Raw genomic sequence first — 16,697 nt, forward strand, 5'->3', positions numbered from 1 at the left:
TCTGTAGCTGAGAGTACAAATATATATATTCCTGCCTGGACTGCAGCTGGGCTAAATGGGCCAAGGAAGCCTCCCTGCTATGCTAGGAAGCCATTGGGTCTGTAGTACTGTCTTGAATCACAGCTATTCCCACACATCACTTGGTCACTTCTGTTCATGTCTATGACAGGCCACTGCCCTAGCAACCCATCACTCCCACTAGACCTTGGGAAATTTGAGTTCACCTCTTTAATTTCCTGCACCAGCATGGGACAGACATTGGCAATTTCCTGTCCTTGTGGCTTTGAGAATATGCTTCCCACCTGGATGTCCTGGGTGGTGGGCCTGAGAAGAGCAGCATCAGGATGTCATGGGTCATTAGAACAATAGTTTTTATGCTCTATCTCAGAACTACTGAGGCAGAACTCCAGCAGTGTATTTTTATTTTTATTTATTTTTATTTTTTTATTTTTTTGCGGGGGGGGGGTCCAGTCATGGGGCCTGAACTCTGGTCTGGGCACTGTCCCTCAGCTCTTCAGCTCAAGGCTAGTGCTCTACCACTTGAGCCACAGTGCCACTTCCCAGCTTTTTTCTTTTTGCTTATGTGGTGCTGAGGAATGGAACCCAGGGCCTCAGGCATGCAAGGTAAGCGCTCTACCACTGAGCCACCTTCCCAGCCCCAGCAACAGTGTATTTTTTAAAACCCTCTATTGCACTTGAGTCCTGTCCCCATCTGTGTGGACTGCATCACCTCCTTGTGCCTCTGCTTTGGTGCCACCCAGTGCTACTGCCCACTTAAAGCTAGGTTTTGTGCACAGTCTTGGAAAGAGTAAGTCCGGTGGCTCTTCTGCCTTTTGCCATATTGCACATGGCAGGAAAGTGAGCAGCACAGAATGAGTACATTTGGGAACAAGGCCAACCTCGATTTGAGAACCCAAAAGGGAAGAGCACTGGCCCGAAATCCTTAAGGGCATATCCTGGATCTTAGAATGGCATGTCTTCCATAGGGATGAGAAGTAGGGACAGGGTGGGCCAGCCAGAGCCCAGGATGTGCCATGGCAGGTGGCAGCCCAGCACTCTGCAGGCCGCAGACAGCTTATCAGAGGCAATCACTTTGCACCGGCGGTGGATTTCACAACAGGTCAGTAACAGAGTGTGACAGGAAGGCTCACAATTAAATAGCATGTTTAATCAACTCACAACAGACAGTAGTGCAGTAGTAGAAATTGTAAATGTTTTTTAAAAAGTTGCTCCCCCCAAATTCCCATTAAGCCCAGCCACCGTGGCTGAGAGGCCAGTGACAGGGCTGGAGTTCAGAAGTCTTCCCCAGATGCAGTCTCTTCCTGGCAAAGTTGCCTTGAGCAGCCAAGAGCCCTAAGAGGAGGTGATGCCCATGCACTCACTGACACGGGTGCAAGGGACACAGGAATGATGGCGGGACTGGGAAGGGTCACAGTGGGGCAGTCACACACATGCGCTCATGCCACAACATTCCAGTCTTGTCTGTGGCTGTCTCTGGGGACATGGAGTGTTGGCCTCAGCCAAGAAGCAGCAGATGCTGGTCAGGAAGAAAAGGGGGAGAAGCCTGGCTGCTGGGCACATGTCCTCAACAGCCAGAGGCCCCTGGCATCCCTAAAACGGCTAGTCCTGCAGGGCTCCAGTGCTTCAGGTCTGGACAGCTTTCATCAAGTACCATTCTAGCATCAGTGGGCTGGGATGCCACTTCCTCTTGGCCTGACCAGGGGGTACATACTCTTCCCAGAAAAGGGGCAAGCGCATTCCCACAGCCAGGCCCCTGGAGCCAGGAGGCTGGTGGTGCTCACTGGGTGTACTCTGGGCTCTGTAGCAAGGCAACAGTGCAGCTGAGAAGAGCCCAGGGGCTGTTTGCCCTCAGGTGGGGGTCAGGGGGAGATGGAAAAGAGGAGGCCCTGAGGTTAGGATATTAGCGGGGGCCTACCATATAGTAAAGAGGAAACCTCTTCATTCACAGCTTCATTCAGGGGTTCCTGGAGTCTGTGGATTCAAGTACCAGCAGTTTGGGGTGGGGTACTGGGGTAGAGTGGCCAGCAGCACTGGGAGAGCAGTCACCCGCAGACTAGGGAGGGAGGAAACCAACCTGGCAGTGCTCTAGGCCCAGGCACTACCGACTCCTACCCAGAAGAGACAGCCCGAGTGACTACAAGATCTCCTCTCGTGGGCTCCTGGCCTTCAGTGGGGTCTGCCCGTTAGGTACAGAGCCATTCTGACCATGTAGGAGTTTGCCCTTCTCCCGGTCTGGCCAGGTGAAGATGGCATCATCACTGTCCAGCTCCGACTCAGAGTGCATAAGGCTGCTGTTCAGCATGGGGCCTTTCTGTTTGATGCCTGCAAGGAAGACATGGAACCCTGGGTCAGATGACAGACCTTCCACCTTGAGCCACAGACCCTTCTCCAGGTGGAAGGCAGTGCATTCGTCATGCTCCCATGCTGGCTGGGGGTGGGGCAGCAGTCCGCATGTGAAGTTACAGAAAGTACAGTCTTGCAATCAGTACAGAGCTGTACTGCTGGGTCCTGAGTGGTGATCAGTACCACTCACTGGCACTCTCCTTTTAGATTTGGAGTTTCATGGTGAAGTAAGAGAAAGAAAGCAGAATTGAGACTCTGAGCCTCCCTTGGCTCGGCCTGGACAGTGACCTGACAGCGAGGCCACAGTCTTCATGCATGTAGACACTTGCCCCACGAGCTCATGATCTGCTCTGGCTTTACTGGATGGGCACTGGGGACAAGGGAGCAGGGAGGCTGCAGGGAGTGCCTGACAGAGATCAGAACACAAACCAAGGACCATAAGCATCATCAGAGGCAGAAAAGATGTCTATATTTCTGCAAGCCACAGCAAACATCTCTACTACTTATCCCTATAGCTGCAGACAGACTGTAGCTCTGTGCTCTGGTAATAGCTTTGGGCAGATCCCACTCAGCAGCAGTTAAACAGATGTCTACTCTCTGGCTGGTGCAAAATACTCCAGAGAAAGCAAAGGAAGGCCACAAGAGGGAATTGCCAACAGTGAGGTCCCAGTGGTCTGGACCAATGCACTGACCAGCCCAAGAACGGACTCAGAGCCTCAGACTTGCTAAGCAAACACTCTACTATTTGAACCATATTCCTAGCCTTTTTTTCTTTGCTAGCTATCTATCTGACTGTCTGTCTGTTTTATTGTACAGTACTATGGCTTTAACTTTGGGCCTTGTGTTCACTAGGCAGGTGCTCTTAACACTTGAGCTACACCGCCAGCCCTTTTTGCTTTCATTACATTTCAAATTGGACCTTTCTTTTTGCCTGGGGCTGACCTGGACTGCAATCCCCTGTGATATCCCCTCCCCACTTTTTTTGTCAGCTGTGGGGCTTGATCGCAGGGCCTGGGGACTGTCCCTGAGCTTTTGCTCAAACCTAGTGCTCTACCACTCTGAGCCATAGCTCCATTTCTGGTTTTCTGGTGATTAACTGAGATAAAAGAGTCTCATAGCCTTTCCTGCCCAGGCAGGCTTTGAAACAATCTTCAGATCTCAGCCTCCTGTATATCTAGGATTACAGTCATGAGCCACTGGTGTCCAGCAAGCCCAGCTTTTTATTAGTTACGATTAGGTCTTGCAAATTTTTTGCCTGGGCTGGCAATGAACAGTGATCCTCCATTCTCAGCTTCCCACTGCTACTTATGGGAGAACATAATAATACATCTCCTTGGATGCAGTAATTAACAGAAATCAAAAAATATGTCCACCAGAAGACAAAAGAATGTTCACAGTTTTCCTGAAAGCAAAAACTGTAAATTCAGTGCCCATCAAGAATACAGTCAAGGGGCTGGGAAGGTGGCTCAGTGGTAGAGCGCTTGCCTTGCATGCCAGAGGCCCTGGTTTGATTCCTCAGTACCACATAAGCAAAAAGAAAAAAGCTGGAAGTGGCGCTGTGGCTCAAGTGGTAGAGCACTAGCCTTGAGCTGAAGAGCTGAGGGACAGCGCCCAGGCCCAGAGTTCAGGCTCCATGATGGGACCAAAAAAAAGAAAAGAATACAGTCAATAAATTGATGTAATGAGAATTGGCACTATGAATCTGTGAGCACTGCTGTGCAGAGCAACATGGATGGATCCTTCTGCCTTTGTCCTGCCCTACTGCTGGCCTTGCATGCTGGGTCCCGGCTGTCCCAGCGCTCTGCCCACACAGAAGTGTGTGTGACAAGAGTTTGGGCTCACCCCTCCACTGAGTACCAGCTTGGTGCCAGTATCATAAAAATCTCATTGGCCACTCTGTGAAGGTAGCTGTGCTCTTTGGCACTCTTCTATTCCTGGGGGAGTGTTTTGCCCACTTCTCTGGTATCTTGGGCTCATTCAAGGCCTTTCCCTCAGTGCTCACCTGGCTTGCACAGAGTACAACCCAAGCTGCTTATGAAAACCTGGTCTTTGCAGGGGAGTTTCTTCCTCCACCAGAATGAACTTCTTAGGGTAGAGCCCACCTTAGGCCTCTCTCTCCCCATAGACTCCCCTAAACATGAAGCTTTAAGCACAACGGTGTACAGAATAAGCATTTTCTATAAATGTGGTGTGCTTGCAAGTTTAGAAAGGGAGACTGCATGGAGAGATATGCTGTGGCATTCACCGTGAAGGGAACTTCACCAAACGGCTAAGCACAGAGAAGATGGGAGACCCAGTGCCTCCACTCGGTCATCCCAGGTCTAGTGTAATAGGAAATCCTTCTAATGGGAGGCACCTGAAAGCCCGGCATGACTGCAGCTAGCAGGAAGGCTACCCAAACACTACGCAGACAGTGGTGGACCTGCCAGATGATGAAGAAAGTGGGTGAGAGGTGGCTGGAGAGGCAGGAAGCTGGCAGAAACTGCTCTGGTCCTATCCTAGTCAAGTATAAGGACCCAAGGCCCCTAACCCTGCCCAGACAGGCAGCTTGAGATACTAAGCTTCAGGCAGCAAACCTGGGGAATGAACAAGCAAAGATGCAGGAGCCTAGACCTTTGGCAAAGTGAAAGCACTGAGAGGTGAGCTCCTCCCTCGGACATTCAGGCCAGGGCCCTGCCAGCTTCAAGGCAAGAGGACAAAGTACTTGCATAACACACATGGGAAAGAGCTGGTGATGGTGGCCACCCACCCACAGACCCAGGGCCCTACCTGCTCGGGAGGCGGGCTTCAGCTCCAGGCTTTCCTGATCCGTGGCATCCAGGATCTTGTACCTGCTTTTCCTCTTGTGTTTTCCTTTTTGCCTAAAAAATATAACCCCCACCCCGTGCCTGCTCAGGAAGGATGCTTTCTGTCAAGGCCAGGGCTGCAGGAGACTGCTCAATGGCAGGGAGGAGAAGGGTCGCCTTAGTTTTAGCTGGAAAGTTACCAACTGTGATTCCGTCCTCAAAAAACAGTTCTTCACCAGTTCTGGGAAGGGCAAGGGAAGCTGTCCATTTTTGTGTGGACTCCCACTCTGAATGGCAGTGAAGACAGGGCAGTTAAAATGTCCAGAAGACAAAGAGCGTCTATTGAGAGTATAGGAGGGGCAAGCACCACACCAACAGAGTTGTTGACAGGGGCTGTATCAGGCTGGTGGGCAATTTTTAAAAATTCTTTTGATTTTCCAAGTTTTATAGGAGGTAATGTTGCAGGTTAAATCCCAGCCCTGTCCCAGATCGGTGAAGGAATTTTCCTAACTTTGATATTCCTTGTTCACAAGATGGGATAAGGCTGTTGTGGTATAAGAAAGATATAATCTGCCAAATGTCACACACACACACACACACACACACACACGAGTTAACACAGGAATCACACCAAGTTTGTGATACAGTCTACTAAATCCAGGGCCTGTGTGTGCAGATGAGCATTCTACCACTGAGCTCTAAAGCCACATTTATTAATGTAAAACATTCAATAAATACAACCACAAATGTGACATGAATACACAGGAAGCTTAAGTGAACAGTTATCTGTAATTGTGCAAAAACATACATGCACACATTTCCTAACAAGAAAGGAAGGAATAAAGTTACGTCAGGCTAAAGTGTGCAACATCAAGGGACACACACCTGGATGCAGCCCGACCTGGACTCCTTCCCGCCCCCTATGGCTCTCAGCCTGCTGATCTCCCAGTGATGCCACTTGGCAAGAAAGGGGTGCTTCTGCCCTCAGGCGTGTCTGAGCGTGAGGAAGCCTTCCTATATGGGGCTGTGGTGGGCCAACCAGTCTAGTCATGACTGAGGACCTAGCAAAGTCCTTCCGTGGGGAAAATGCCAGCTACCTCCCAGGAAGATTCTGTGACAAGAAGCCCAGGTGCATTTCAAAGGAGATCCATCTTACCTCTTACAGCAGCAGATCACAGTCCAAGACAGGATTCCCAAGGCCACAACAATGACAAAGGTAGCGATGATGACATACAGCACACTCCACTCTGCCAAGAAGAGCAGAATGGTGAAGGGGGAAGGTTAGAAGGCAGCTGTGCCCTGTTCTACCTGACATCACACTGCAGACAAGAACATGTATGCCCAGGCTCCCAGGAAGGTTGAGGCTTTGGAGGACGGGGTCAGCTAGCAAGTTTCTGCGGTGCCCTGCATCCCAGGCCCTGCCCCAGGAGGTTGCTGAGGCCCTGTGGCAAAGCACAGGTGCACAGAGCTGTAAAAGAGGGATGCAGGCTTCCCTTAGGCTTCATCAAACAGATACTCCATAATGACAGGAGGCAAAGGAGGCTTTGTGGCAGGTGGACTTTAGGCAGCAGTGTGCAGTTGGTCTGATTTAAGCCCAAATCTGACTGTCTCAGCACCCTCCTCCAACCTTGGGCTAGTGTGGAAGAGGGAAAGACAAGTCTTCTGCAAACAGAAAATACAGAGTTCTCTCAGCTGCTCATCTGCCTCAACGCTAACACCCGCCCCCACAGCACACGTCCACATCCCAGCCACCCAGCTGGCACAGGACCATGCACACTCACCACAGTTGCTGTCACCGTCCCTCAGCTGCACCTTGATGAAATTCTCCATCCAAAATGGGTCACAGATACAGCGCTTGGTGAAGGAGTCACAGTGGCCATGGTCAGAACAGTTCAGCTGACAGGCTAAAGGTGGCAGAGAGGAACAAGACGTCACAAGAGCCAGGGCCACAGGGACAACCAGCTGCCAGAACCTGGGGCCCATGAAGACAAGGAGCCTTGTGTCAGGCTTTCCTGAAGTAAAGCTTCCTGGAGTGCTGGCCCTAGTCATCGAAGTCAGGCTGGCGCTGTGATCACCATGACCGAAGCAGTGAGCCAGGCATGGGAAAATTAACCTGCCTTTGGTGTCTGTGTCAGCCATTCTCAGGCTATTCTGTCCTCCATATCTCCTTATCAGAATAATAGAACGGAGAAAGAGAATCACAAAAGAAGCGGTTATAGTGAGCATGGTTTTGAAATATTAACGAGCACACATTTTGAATAACAATCTGTATGCTTTATTAAAAGAGTAAGTAAGATCTATTAGTGGATCTATTATAATTTTGAAGTAGTGGGGCATAAAAACAATAGCTCATCACGTGATACAAAATTATGTGTGATTTTCTGCTGCCTTGAAGTCAGATGGATTCTGTTAATACTACCGACCTTCATCCTTGAGGGAAATCACAAAGTTCAGTCCGCGTTAAAATAAAGATGTCATTTTTTTCCCACTTAAGCCCACTGTCCTGAGTCCTACCTCAGGGGCTCATGCTTCCAGGCTCTTCCTGCTATTGATAGTTAGAGGAATAAGACTGCCTGCCTGTTCCCAGGAAAGGATGCCCGGCCTGGGACAGCAGCTCTGGATGCCAGCTGAGGGCACTGGTAGCTTCTCCCAACTTCCCAGAATTACTCACTGACAGTATTAATTTCCAATGCTCCAAATATCAAGAAGTCTGCCTTTTGCTTCTGCAGCTCACTCTTGAGCATTGATGCCACCTCATGGCCTTTGAAGATTTGGTGGGGAGGCTCGTTCTGAACGAAAAACACCATCTTGGTGCTGTAGAGACATGGACAGTGTGTGTGAGCCAAGTGGGGCACTGCGGCAGCAGCCTTTATCTACCAAGTACCTTCCTTGTGCACTGTCAGCAAGCCCAAGAGAAAGGTGCTATCTATGTCTTCATTTTACAGAGAATTACAATGGGGCTCAGAGGAGCTAAGTAACTTGCCCAAGGTCACACAGTTAATTATGACAGAGCCAGATCTCCACCCGTTTACATCTGACTGCAAAGCCTGCCCTAGCTACCAGTGGCTCCACTCCACAGTGTGAGCTGGAAGAGAAGATGGCAACACTTTGGCTGTCAGCCTTTTCAGAGCTGAGGTGGAGAGGCTGCTGAGTTTGTGTCTGGCTTCCTTGTAAAACCAACTACAGAGCTGTGTAAAATATGAACCATTAGAATACATCGAAGCGTATCCATAAGCCAAAACAACAGGTACTGTGACAGCAGAAAGACCCTACCACAATTGTGTGGCTGTAGTGAAATTACTCCATGCCCACAATCTGGTTTTTTGACTCTCAATTTCGACCCACATCTGGGCACAAAACATGTTTATGCCCTATCCTTGATTTCTGACAGTCTGCTTTTTAAGCCCATATTAATCTCATGAATTGAATGGGTTTATGGGTGTGCCCAGGATGTTCATTCCCTCAGTGTGCAAGGAGGCTGAGGAGACCCAGCTCCCCAGGGGCCTGGATCAGCTGCTTCCAGGACAAGCAGCCTTCCTTATCTATTTGTTTCAAGGTTCTATATAATGTTATCTCTGTTGCATGACATACAAATTTTGGAAACACATTCACTGGCTGAAAGCTTGCTGAGTGTGAGTAGCTCATGTCTCTAATCCTAGCTATTCTGAAGGCTGAAATTTGAGGATCAGTTTGAAGCTGGTCTAAGCAGAAGAATCCACAAGACACTTATCTCCAAATAGCCACCAAAAAGCCAGAAATGGAGCTGTGGCTCAAGAGGCAGAGAATTCACTTTAAGCAAAAAAGCTAAGGGACAGTGTCTAGGCCCTGAGTTCAAGCCCCAGTACTGGCACAAAAAGAAATAAAAGCTTGCTGAGCAGTGAAGCCAACAATGGAGCTCTACGAACTCCGTATCATGAAACAAATCTTTACCCATCAAAGATGTATAGTCCATTTCCCATTATTTCCTCCCTATACGCCAGGCTTATAGTAGTCCTTTCTGTCTGTGTATCAAACCCTCAAGTATCTGTCTCCTTTCCCCATCGGATCAGTCAATAGGAATCAATCTATGCCTGAAAATGCTTACAACCCCACGCCTTCTACAGATGCTTCAAACCTGACATGTCTCAAGATGCACTCATGGCAATAACCACTAATTGAGCATATGTGTTGGGGATTTACACAAACATTATCTTATTTAATCCTCAACATCAATGCTATACATCACCACTAGAATCTGCACAGATTCAGATTCATAGAGGTAGAGAGCTTGCTACTTCCTAAGGCTCACACAGGGACCGTGGGCTCAGGGGACAGGTTTTTACTTTGTCTACTACAATGTCCTTCCTTCCCCCAAGTACATACTGTTCCCAAATCCTCAGCTATGTTAATCCAGTTCCAGCCAGGAGCCAAGAGAAGTTCAGATGCTTCTTTCTTCCTCATGCCCCACAAGGCTCTCCTTGCCTTCTTGCTAACATCTTTCCACTTTCCACCCAGTCAATTCCCATCAGGCTGGATCAATCTAAGCAGCCATTTGCCCTGTGCCTTCTCCAGGATGCTAAAGAAACAAGTGTGTCAGGCATGTTACTGTATAGCTGTAGTCCCAACTACTCAGAAGGTAAAGGTAGCAGGATGGCAGTCCAAGGTTGGCCCCAGTCAAAACCAAGAAACCCTATCTAAAAAGAGAAATACTAAAAGCAAAACAGGACTGGGCCTGTAGCTCAAATGATAATACATTTGGTTAGCAAGATGAGGTCCTAAGCCCAAGCCCCAGTATTATAAAATTTAAGGAAAAAAAGGAGGGGGGATTGTCCATGATCCAGCTTATCTGGCTGCAAACTCCCTGGGGAGAGCCTACATTTTTTACGTCCCCCATCCTACTCCACTGAATCATAATCTCTAGGGATGAGGCTCAGGCAATGGTAATGGCGACAGAAGCTCCAGGTGACTACTGAGTAGAGTTGGGAGCCATATTGCCCTTGAGGTTCACCTTGGCTCGACCTCAAGATTGTTCTGCAAGTCAGCACCCTCCCTGGAGTGGCTCCTGGCAGACACTCCTTCCTCAAACTTCCCTCCTCACTTCCACCTCCAGGCAGCCAGCCTTCCCCACAGTTCTGAACCTGTGCCACTGCCAGTCCCCCAGACCTGCTCCCACCAAACTCTCGCCTCCACACCTCCCTTCCCTCAGCCATACGAAGGGATTTCCTTCCTGTCTTTCCCAGGTGCATCTTCATCTATCCCCCGTGCCACTTCTGTGTCACTCCGCCTCGGCTCCCTGTGGTCTTGGTGATTTGCAGGGCCCATTCCTTAGGGCCCACTCCGCATTCTCATAGCCATGCAGCCTACCACCACCAGCTGCCTTCCACCTCCCCGATATTCTTGCCAACTACCCTTGCCACTGCTTCCGGCCTCTTCCTTAATACTGGCATTCACCAAAGTTCGTCCTAACCACTTTGGACATGATCAGTGTCATTCCACCCTCTTAGCTTTCACTTCTGTACAGATGCTGTCCACTCTATGTGTCTCATTCTTCCTTTTACCCCACGTTCCTACTTTAGGTTTGTGGCTATTTAGGGGACACATACCCATGTAGCTCATAAGACATCCCAAATTCAATAGCTGAACGGGTTCTTTCTTCTTCCCTGATCTCCGTTCCTGTCCAGAACCACCTGGTCACGCCTTCAGAGTGAAGCCTCATTTCCCTTAATTCCCCAAAGACTATCACATTCTGATGATTTACCTTTGAGTTCCCTTTCATTTCTTCTCCTCTACTGCAATGACTAATTCAGTATTATCATGTTCTTACTGGACTTGTCCAGAAATTTCCTGATTGTCTCAGTCTCTAGTCTCTTCCTACTTTTATTTAATAGGGTTTTGTTTGTTTGTTTGTTTTTGCCAGTCCTGGGGCTTGAACCCAGGGCCTGGGAACTATCTTTGAAAAGCTTATGTTGCTCAAAGCTAGCACTCTACCACTTGAGCCACAGTGCCACTTCCAGCTTTTTCTGTGTATGTGGTTTTGAGGAATCAAGCCCAGGACTTCATGCATGTGAGGCAAGCACTAAGCCACATTCCCAGACCCTTATTTAACCTTTAAATTAGTGGTCTCCCTTTAAAAAAATTTAACTATGAAATCTCCTTGCTTTGAAAATAAAAAAAAAACTACATATACATATAGCAACTTAGTTTGGGTCCTCCCACCCAAAATACAATAATTAAACTCCTAGCTTGCATTTTACTGTTCTTAATCTCCACTGCCTGCTCTCTGGCCGTATCATGAGACTGCCACAATCTTAAATAGAAGCCTTCTTCAGAAGACAGCCTGTCTTCTCTCAGGTCCCCTCCTCTGAGTGTCCTCCAAGCTCTCTGATCCTGGTGGAGACAAACTGTACTTGTTTGTTGGCCTCCTACCCTTGACCTCCAGAAAGAACTGACTGCTTTGGCCCCACATTTCCCTAGTGCCACACTATGCCAGATGTACCCTGTACCGAGGTGACATGTTTACTTGACTATCTACCCTACCATACCATGGCCTGAAAAAAAAAAAAAAGGGACTTCATCACCTTGTACCCCAGGACCAGACTAAATGTCTAGTACAGAGTACATGAGCTGCACTGGAATATCAAGGGCACTGAAGTGGTGAGCACTAAGAGTGGGTCCCACTCAGAGAGCCTACCCATCTCCATCTCTCCCCACGATTTCTCGGCTCAGCTGAAAAGCACAGGGGGCCCCTGGTCTTTCCTTTTCTCCCCCCATTGATTGCCCAGCTACCTCTGCTCCGTGTACGGCTGAATCTTTTGCACAATGATGTCGGAATCCAGCACCCCCAGGAGGACCCCAATCTGGCGGATGAACATCCCCTTCAGCCTCTCAGTGAGCTGACTGACGTTGACATCCAAGATGATCTCCACCAGGTTGTTTTTCCTGGGATCTGGAAAGTATGTGGATCAGTCATGGCTTTACAAGTTGGAGGGTTAAAACAGACCTGCCACTGCATTTGCCTGAGAGGAAGAGTAGCAAGGGCATTCAGACCACCTTCAAGGGGGAAAGCACTATCGTGAATTCCTGATAAGGCAATCTGGGGTTGGCTTGAAAAGCTTTATGCCACCCTGAGAACCGCCACCCATGTGCAAGGGACACGGTAGAGCCATGGGGAACAGAGTTTCTCCTTCGAGGAGAAACACTGAAGCTTTTGTTCTGAAAGCTCTGCCCTGTAGGTTCTGTGGAGCTCTCCAGGCCAATGGGGATGTCAGCAGCTTCACCTGATCCCATCTGACGGTCAGAGACTTGCTGTACTTTGCAACAACAGGAAGGAAAAGGCCAACCAAATCATCTTATCAGTGATGTGCATGTACCTGTTCCTAAAGGTGTAAAATAATAAGCACAAAGAAAGCCTGGACAACCAGGATGTAAGGATTTCCTTACTGTAGCCTCACAGCCACACTGTGTGTGCTCACAGCTCTGGAAATGGGATGTGATTGTGCTTACTTCTGAACATGTCCTATAGACTGTTCCACACCTGCAAGTTCAGAAACTGTTCTTCACACATTGGCAGCACCATCTGCCTGTTCTGGTAGAAGAGCACGATCCGTGACCCGACTCTGAACACAGAAGGGACTCTGTGGTGTCTTGGCTGCTGTCCTCCCTAGTAGGACCAGGACTAGAAATCTCGCAGAGTCTCTCCCATCTAACGTGTCCATGCCCATGCCTGGCCTAGTCCATAAAGGGCAGGCTTGGAGCTAAAGCTTCTTAGCAGGAGCTCTACCCCCTCTACAATGAGTTCCTCCCTATTACGAAATTTGCCTCAAAGCAAAAAAAAAAACATGGTTCTATTTAAGAAAGAAATTTTATTTCTGAAAATCTGAAAAAAAATGTACAGGGTATCAATTACTTTACCTTCCCTGGGTTGTCAGATAGAGCCTGAGGCTCAACTTATAAAAATAAATTGTTTTCTGCATCTGGGCGCTGATGAGACATTGTGACTCAAGCTATTCCTATGCTCACATTCCCAAGGCGCCCTGAGCCCTCACTCCTCAGTCACATGCAGAGGAGAAAGTGCTGGCCTGAGAACACACAGGCCTGGCTCTGACACAACTGCTGTGTGACGCTGAGCAAGCCCTGCCCTCTCTGAGGATCCTTTCTCCATCTGAGAAGGGGGGAGGGGGGAGGGGGGAGGAGTGAGGGGCACTCTTTGAACAGTCAAGCTCCAAGGAATTTTCAGCATAGCATTTCTAGGGTTTGTTTTACATTTGGACATGTCCATGCTGGAGAGGAAGGCATCTCAGGATGGAGACCTGGATGGGCTGATCTGGCAGCTGCCACGCTGTCTTTATCACCACACACACTCACCAGGTTTTACCTCCACAGTGGTCCGCTCGGTGTCACTCTCACCCTTTGCATCAATCACTTTGAGGTGAAATGTGTATGTTCCCTCCACCAAGTTGGAAAGAAAGAGGACAGGATGATGGTCGGAGTGATTCAACACCTCCTGCAGAATGAACATGGCAAGGCTGCAGAACAAAACCCCTTCTCTTGGAGTCAGCTGCTGCTTCTGTCCTAATGACGCTCTGTCGGGCCGGGTTCTTTTAACCCTGAGCATCTCCTGACCTGTGACAACACTGCCACCCACAGCAGCCAGGACCAGGGGACAGCAACCCATTCTGTGCCACACCAGCTTGGAGAATGACCCAGAGCAAGTAATTTAACCTCCTTGGATTTCATAGAACAATCCGGGTTTGATACCAGGAGCTTCTTGGTTAAAGCACGTTATGGGATGTTCGCTCCCCTCTTCACTGGCCTGCTACTTAGACCTTATGCTGCTGCTCTCCCACTCCTGGTCTACTCACCCCTGCTGCTGGACTCCCCTCATCTCGAGTCCAGAGGTAGCTGACTATGCCTTTGTCATCTGAGGACTTGGATCCATCCAGCTCGGCTGTGTTCGTGGGCAAGGTAATTACCACATTCCCCGTTATCTTGGCTATTGGTGGTTCATTCATTTCTAGCCAAAGAAGAACCATTGAAATAATGAAACATTTGGGAAAAGCAGGAATGCTGCTTCCTGATAGTTGTAGGGACATTAAAAACCAAGACCATCTTAAGTGGAGAGTTGTTTCTATGCCCGTCTATGCCAACAGCACAGATCGAAAGCCCCCAGAGCTGCAGTGCTGGTACCAAAAAAAAAATCCCAAATGTTACTCTCTGGATTGTTTTTTCATTCCTCTCTTGGCACTTCATCAAAGAAAAAAAAGACTCTGAGCCTGGGCCTCTTTAGAGGCCTTGTTTGCTCAGTAAAGCAGTATTTACTCAGCACAATAGATTATTAGGATATTACCAGCATAGTAGATGTTTTTCCTACTATCAGGTTATGGCCCTCTTCAAGACTCCCAGCCATTATGCCCGTAGACCAGGACAAGGCCAATCAACCCCTGTGAGTTGGTTGCAGCCTACAGGCTCCGAGGAAAAGCACAGAAAGCTGCAGTACAGCGCAGTCATTCTATGGCCTGACAGCAGGTGTCACTGTAGCTAGCAAGAATGTCATAGAAACCCAGGTCTCAGTCAGCACAGAGGCAAAATCAAAATGCAAAGGAAAAAAATCTTTAGTTCCTTTCCTACAGATGGAGGGAGGGAGGGAAGGAGGGAGGGAAAGAAGGAAGAAAGGAAGGAAGGGAGGGAGGGCAGGCAGGTAGGTAGGGGAGGAAAAGAGGGTAGTTAAAATTCACCTTATAGTCACTGTCAATTAAAGTTGTTTTGGAAAAATAAAAATAAAAGCCAGGGCTATGAATGTGGCATAGTGGCAGAGTGCTTACCTATCCCTAGGTTCAATTCCTTAGTACCACATAAACAAAAAAATATATTAAAAAAATAAAATAAAAGCTGCCTCTTCAACCTTCTTCCCAGGTGGATTCCTCAGCTAGCAGGGAGGTAGGTACCTTCTTTGACAATGACATTCACAGAGCTCTGGCTTTGCAGGTTCCTTTCATCTTTGACGGTCAAGGTGAACACATAGGTCCCCACTTGCAGCCCAGTCACGGTGGCAACACTGCTATTAGCATTCTCTAGCTGTACCCCGTCAGGTCCTCTGAAAGAAGAGAGGTGGAGTTGTACCTGTCTGCTGTTCTCCCACCCCTGACACAGCAGAAAGCAAAAATGATTACTGCTTTAGTTAAGATGTGAACAATTCCTTCCCAGACTTTGACAGGACATGTTTAAAAATATTTCATTTGGACACAGTGTCATTTAGCCCCAAAATATAGGCTACCTGCTGATGAGAAAATACTGCTCAGGAGCTTTCAGACACATCTAGGTTTATCCTTTATATAAGCTTCTAGAACATTCAAACTCTTTACTGTTCCAGTTTGTAAAAGGATAAAGTTCTTTGAACGGATCTGTGATTTAAAAATTTTTTTAAGAGATTTAAGATGATGTTTCTGAAAAGCATCTCTGGCCCAGTAGTTGATTCCAGTTCTTGTCAGCCAAAGAAGCAAAGTGTATTTCTTAATCACATACCCAAATTCTCCTGATGAAAGTCAAGAACAAGAAATGGGCCAAGGCTGCAGAGGAGTTCTCGGGACAAAGCCATCTTCTCAGCAGCTCCACGGGCAAAACTCCTGGACAGCAGAGCATCAGGAAACCAATACCCTGCCTCCTCCTCTGCAGTGGGGTGGTGAGCTGAGTGCCAGCATCCAGGCAGGACTGTGCACAGAGCCCCAAGTGCTGGAGCCTCTTCCCAACAAGGACAATGGGAAAGACCTGAAGATGGCTTTGTTTTATTTTGCTTTTGAAACTTATTACCTCTGGCCCTAATAACCCTCCACTGAAGTAGATTCCCCTCCAAGAAGCTCTGCTGAGCATTATCTCTGCTGCAACCACTAATAAAACCCAGCTCCAAAGTGCATGAGGTCTAGCTCAACAAAGAACAACAGTGAAAACATAATGAGCTGAGGATGATTGTGTTTCCTCAAAAGACAGAAAAACAAGAGCTGAGGGAAATAATTTCTAGCACCTCACTCAGTAATCACAAGTCAAGTCATTTCGACAGAGCAATTAAAACTCTTCTACTCATCTCCAATACCCTAGTCAGAGAAAAGAAAATAAAGAAAAAAGACATGAAAATACATGTGTGTATGTATGTGTGCATACATACACAAATATGAAGGAAAACACTGATCTGTCCAATGGCTATCTTCTTTGGAAGCTGAGAATACTTTTAACTTGTCCTTGGAATTCTTTTGCTTCCTGTGGGACCCTACATAGAGTCTAAGTTCTATTTACCATGGTTTAACGTTGAAAGAAACTGAGAACTGTGAATAGGTAAATTAGGTAATTTCAGTTTAAGTAGTGTTATTTTGGGTATAGCTTGTGGTCTCTGGGTATAGCTTGTGGTCTCTGGCTAACTTAACTGGCAAATTCTATCTTCTAGAAAATATTAACAGAGCAATAGTGTGTGTGTGTGTGTGTGTGTGTGTGTGTGTGCGTGTATGTGCGTGCGTGCTTGCGTGTGTGTGTGTGTGTGTGTGTGTGATGGGGCTTGAACTCTGGGCCTGGGCGCTGTCC

At 48.1% G+C, this 16,697-nt stretch overlaps 1 protein-coding gene across 1 annotated transcript in view; it reads right to left on the reverse strand.

Moving 5' to 3' along the window:
* Window positions 1-1,147: 1,147 nt before the first annotated feature.
* The window catches only part of Kiaa0319l (KIAA0319-like ortholog), an 89,208-nt gene continuing 73,658 nt past the window's right edge, over window positions 1,148-16,697 (reverse strand). Inside the window, exons 13-21 of the mRNA XM_013034084.1 lie at window positions 15,074-15,222; window positions 13,991-14,142; window positions 13,494-13,632; window positions 11,916-12,075; window positions 7,822-7,964; window positions 6,932-7,054; window positions 6,307-6,397; window positions 5,134-5,225; window positions 1,148-2,343 (exon numbers count right to left, since the gene is read on the reverse strand). Coding sequence (XP_012889538.1) covers window positions 2,156-2,343; window positions 5,134-5,225; window positions 6,307-6,397; window positions 6,932-7,054; window positions 7,822-7,964; window positions 11,916-12,075; window positions 13,494-13,632; window positions 13,991-14,142; window positions 15,074-15,222 — 1,237 coding nt within the window. The 3' untranslated portion in view covers window positions 1,148-2,155. The remainder of the gene's footprint in view (window positions 2,344-5,133; window positions 5,226-6,306; window positions 6,398-6,931; window positions 7,055-7,821; window positions 7,965-11,915; window positions 12,076-13,493; window positions 13,633-13,990; window positions 14,143-15,073; window positions 15,223-16,697) is intronic.

Source organism: Dipodomys ordii, unplaced genomic scaffold (genome assembly GCF_000151885.1).
Source record: "Dipodomys ordii isolate 6190 unplaced genomic scaffold, Dord_2.0 Scaffold181, whole genome shotgun sequence".
Taxonomy (NCBI): Eukaryota; Metazoa; Chordata; class Mammalia; order Rodentia; family Heteromyidae; genus Dipodomys; species Dipodomys ordii.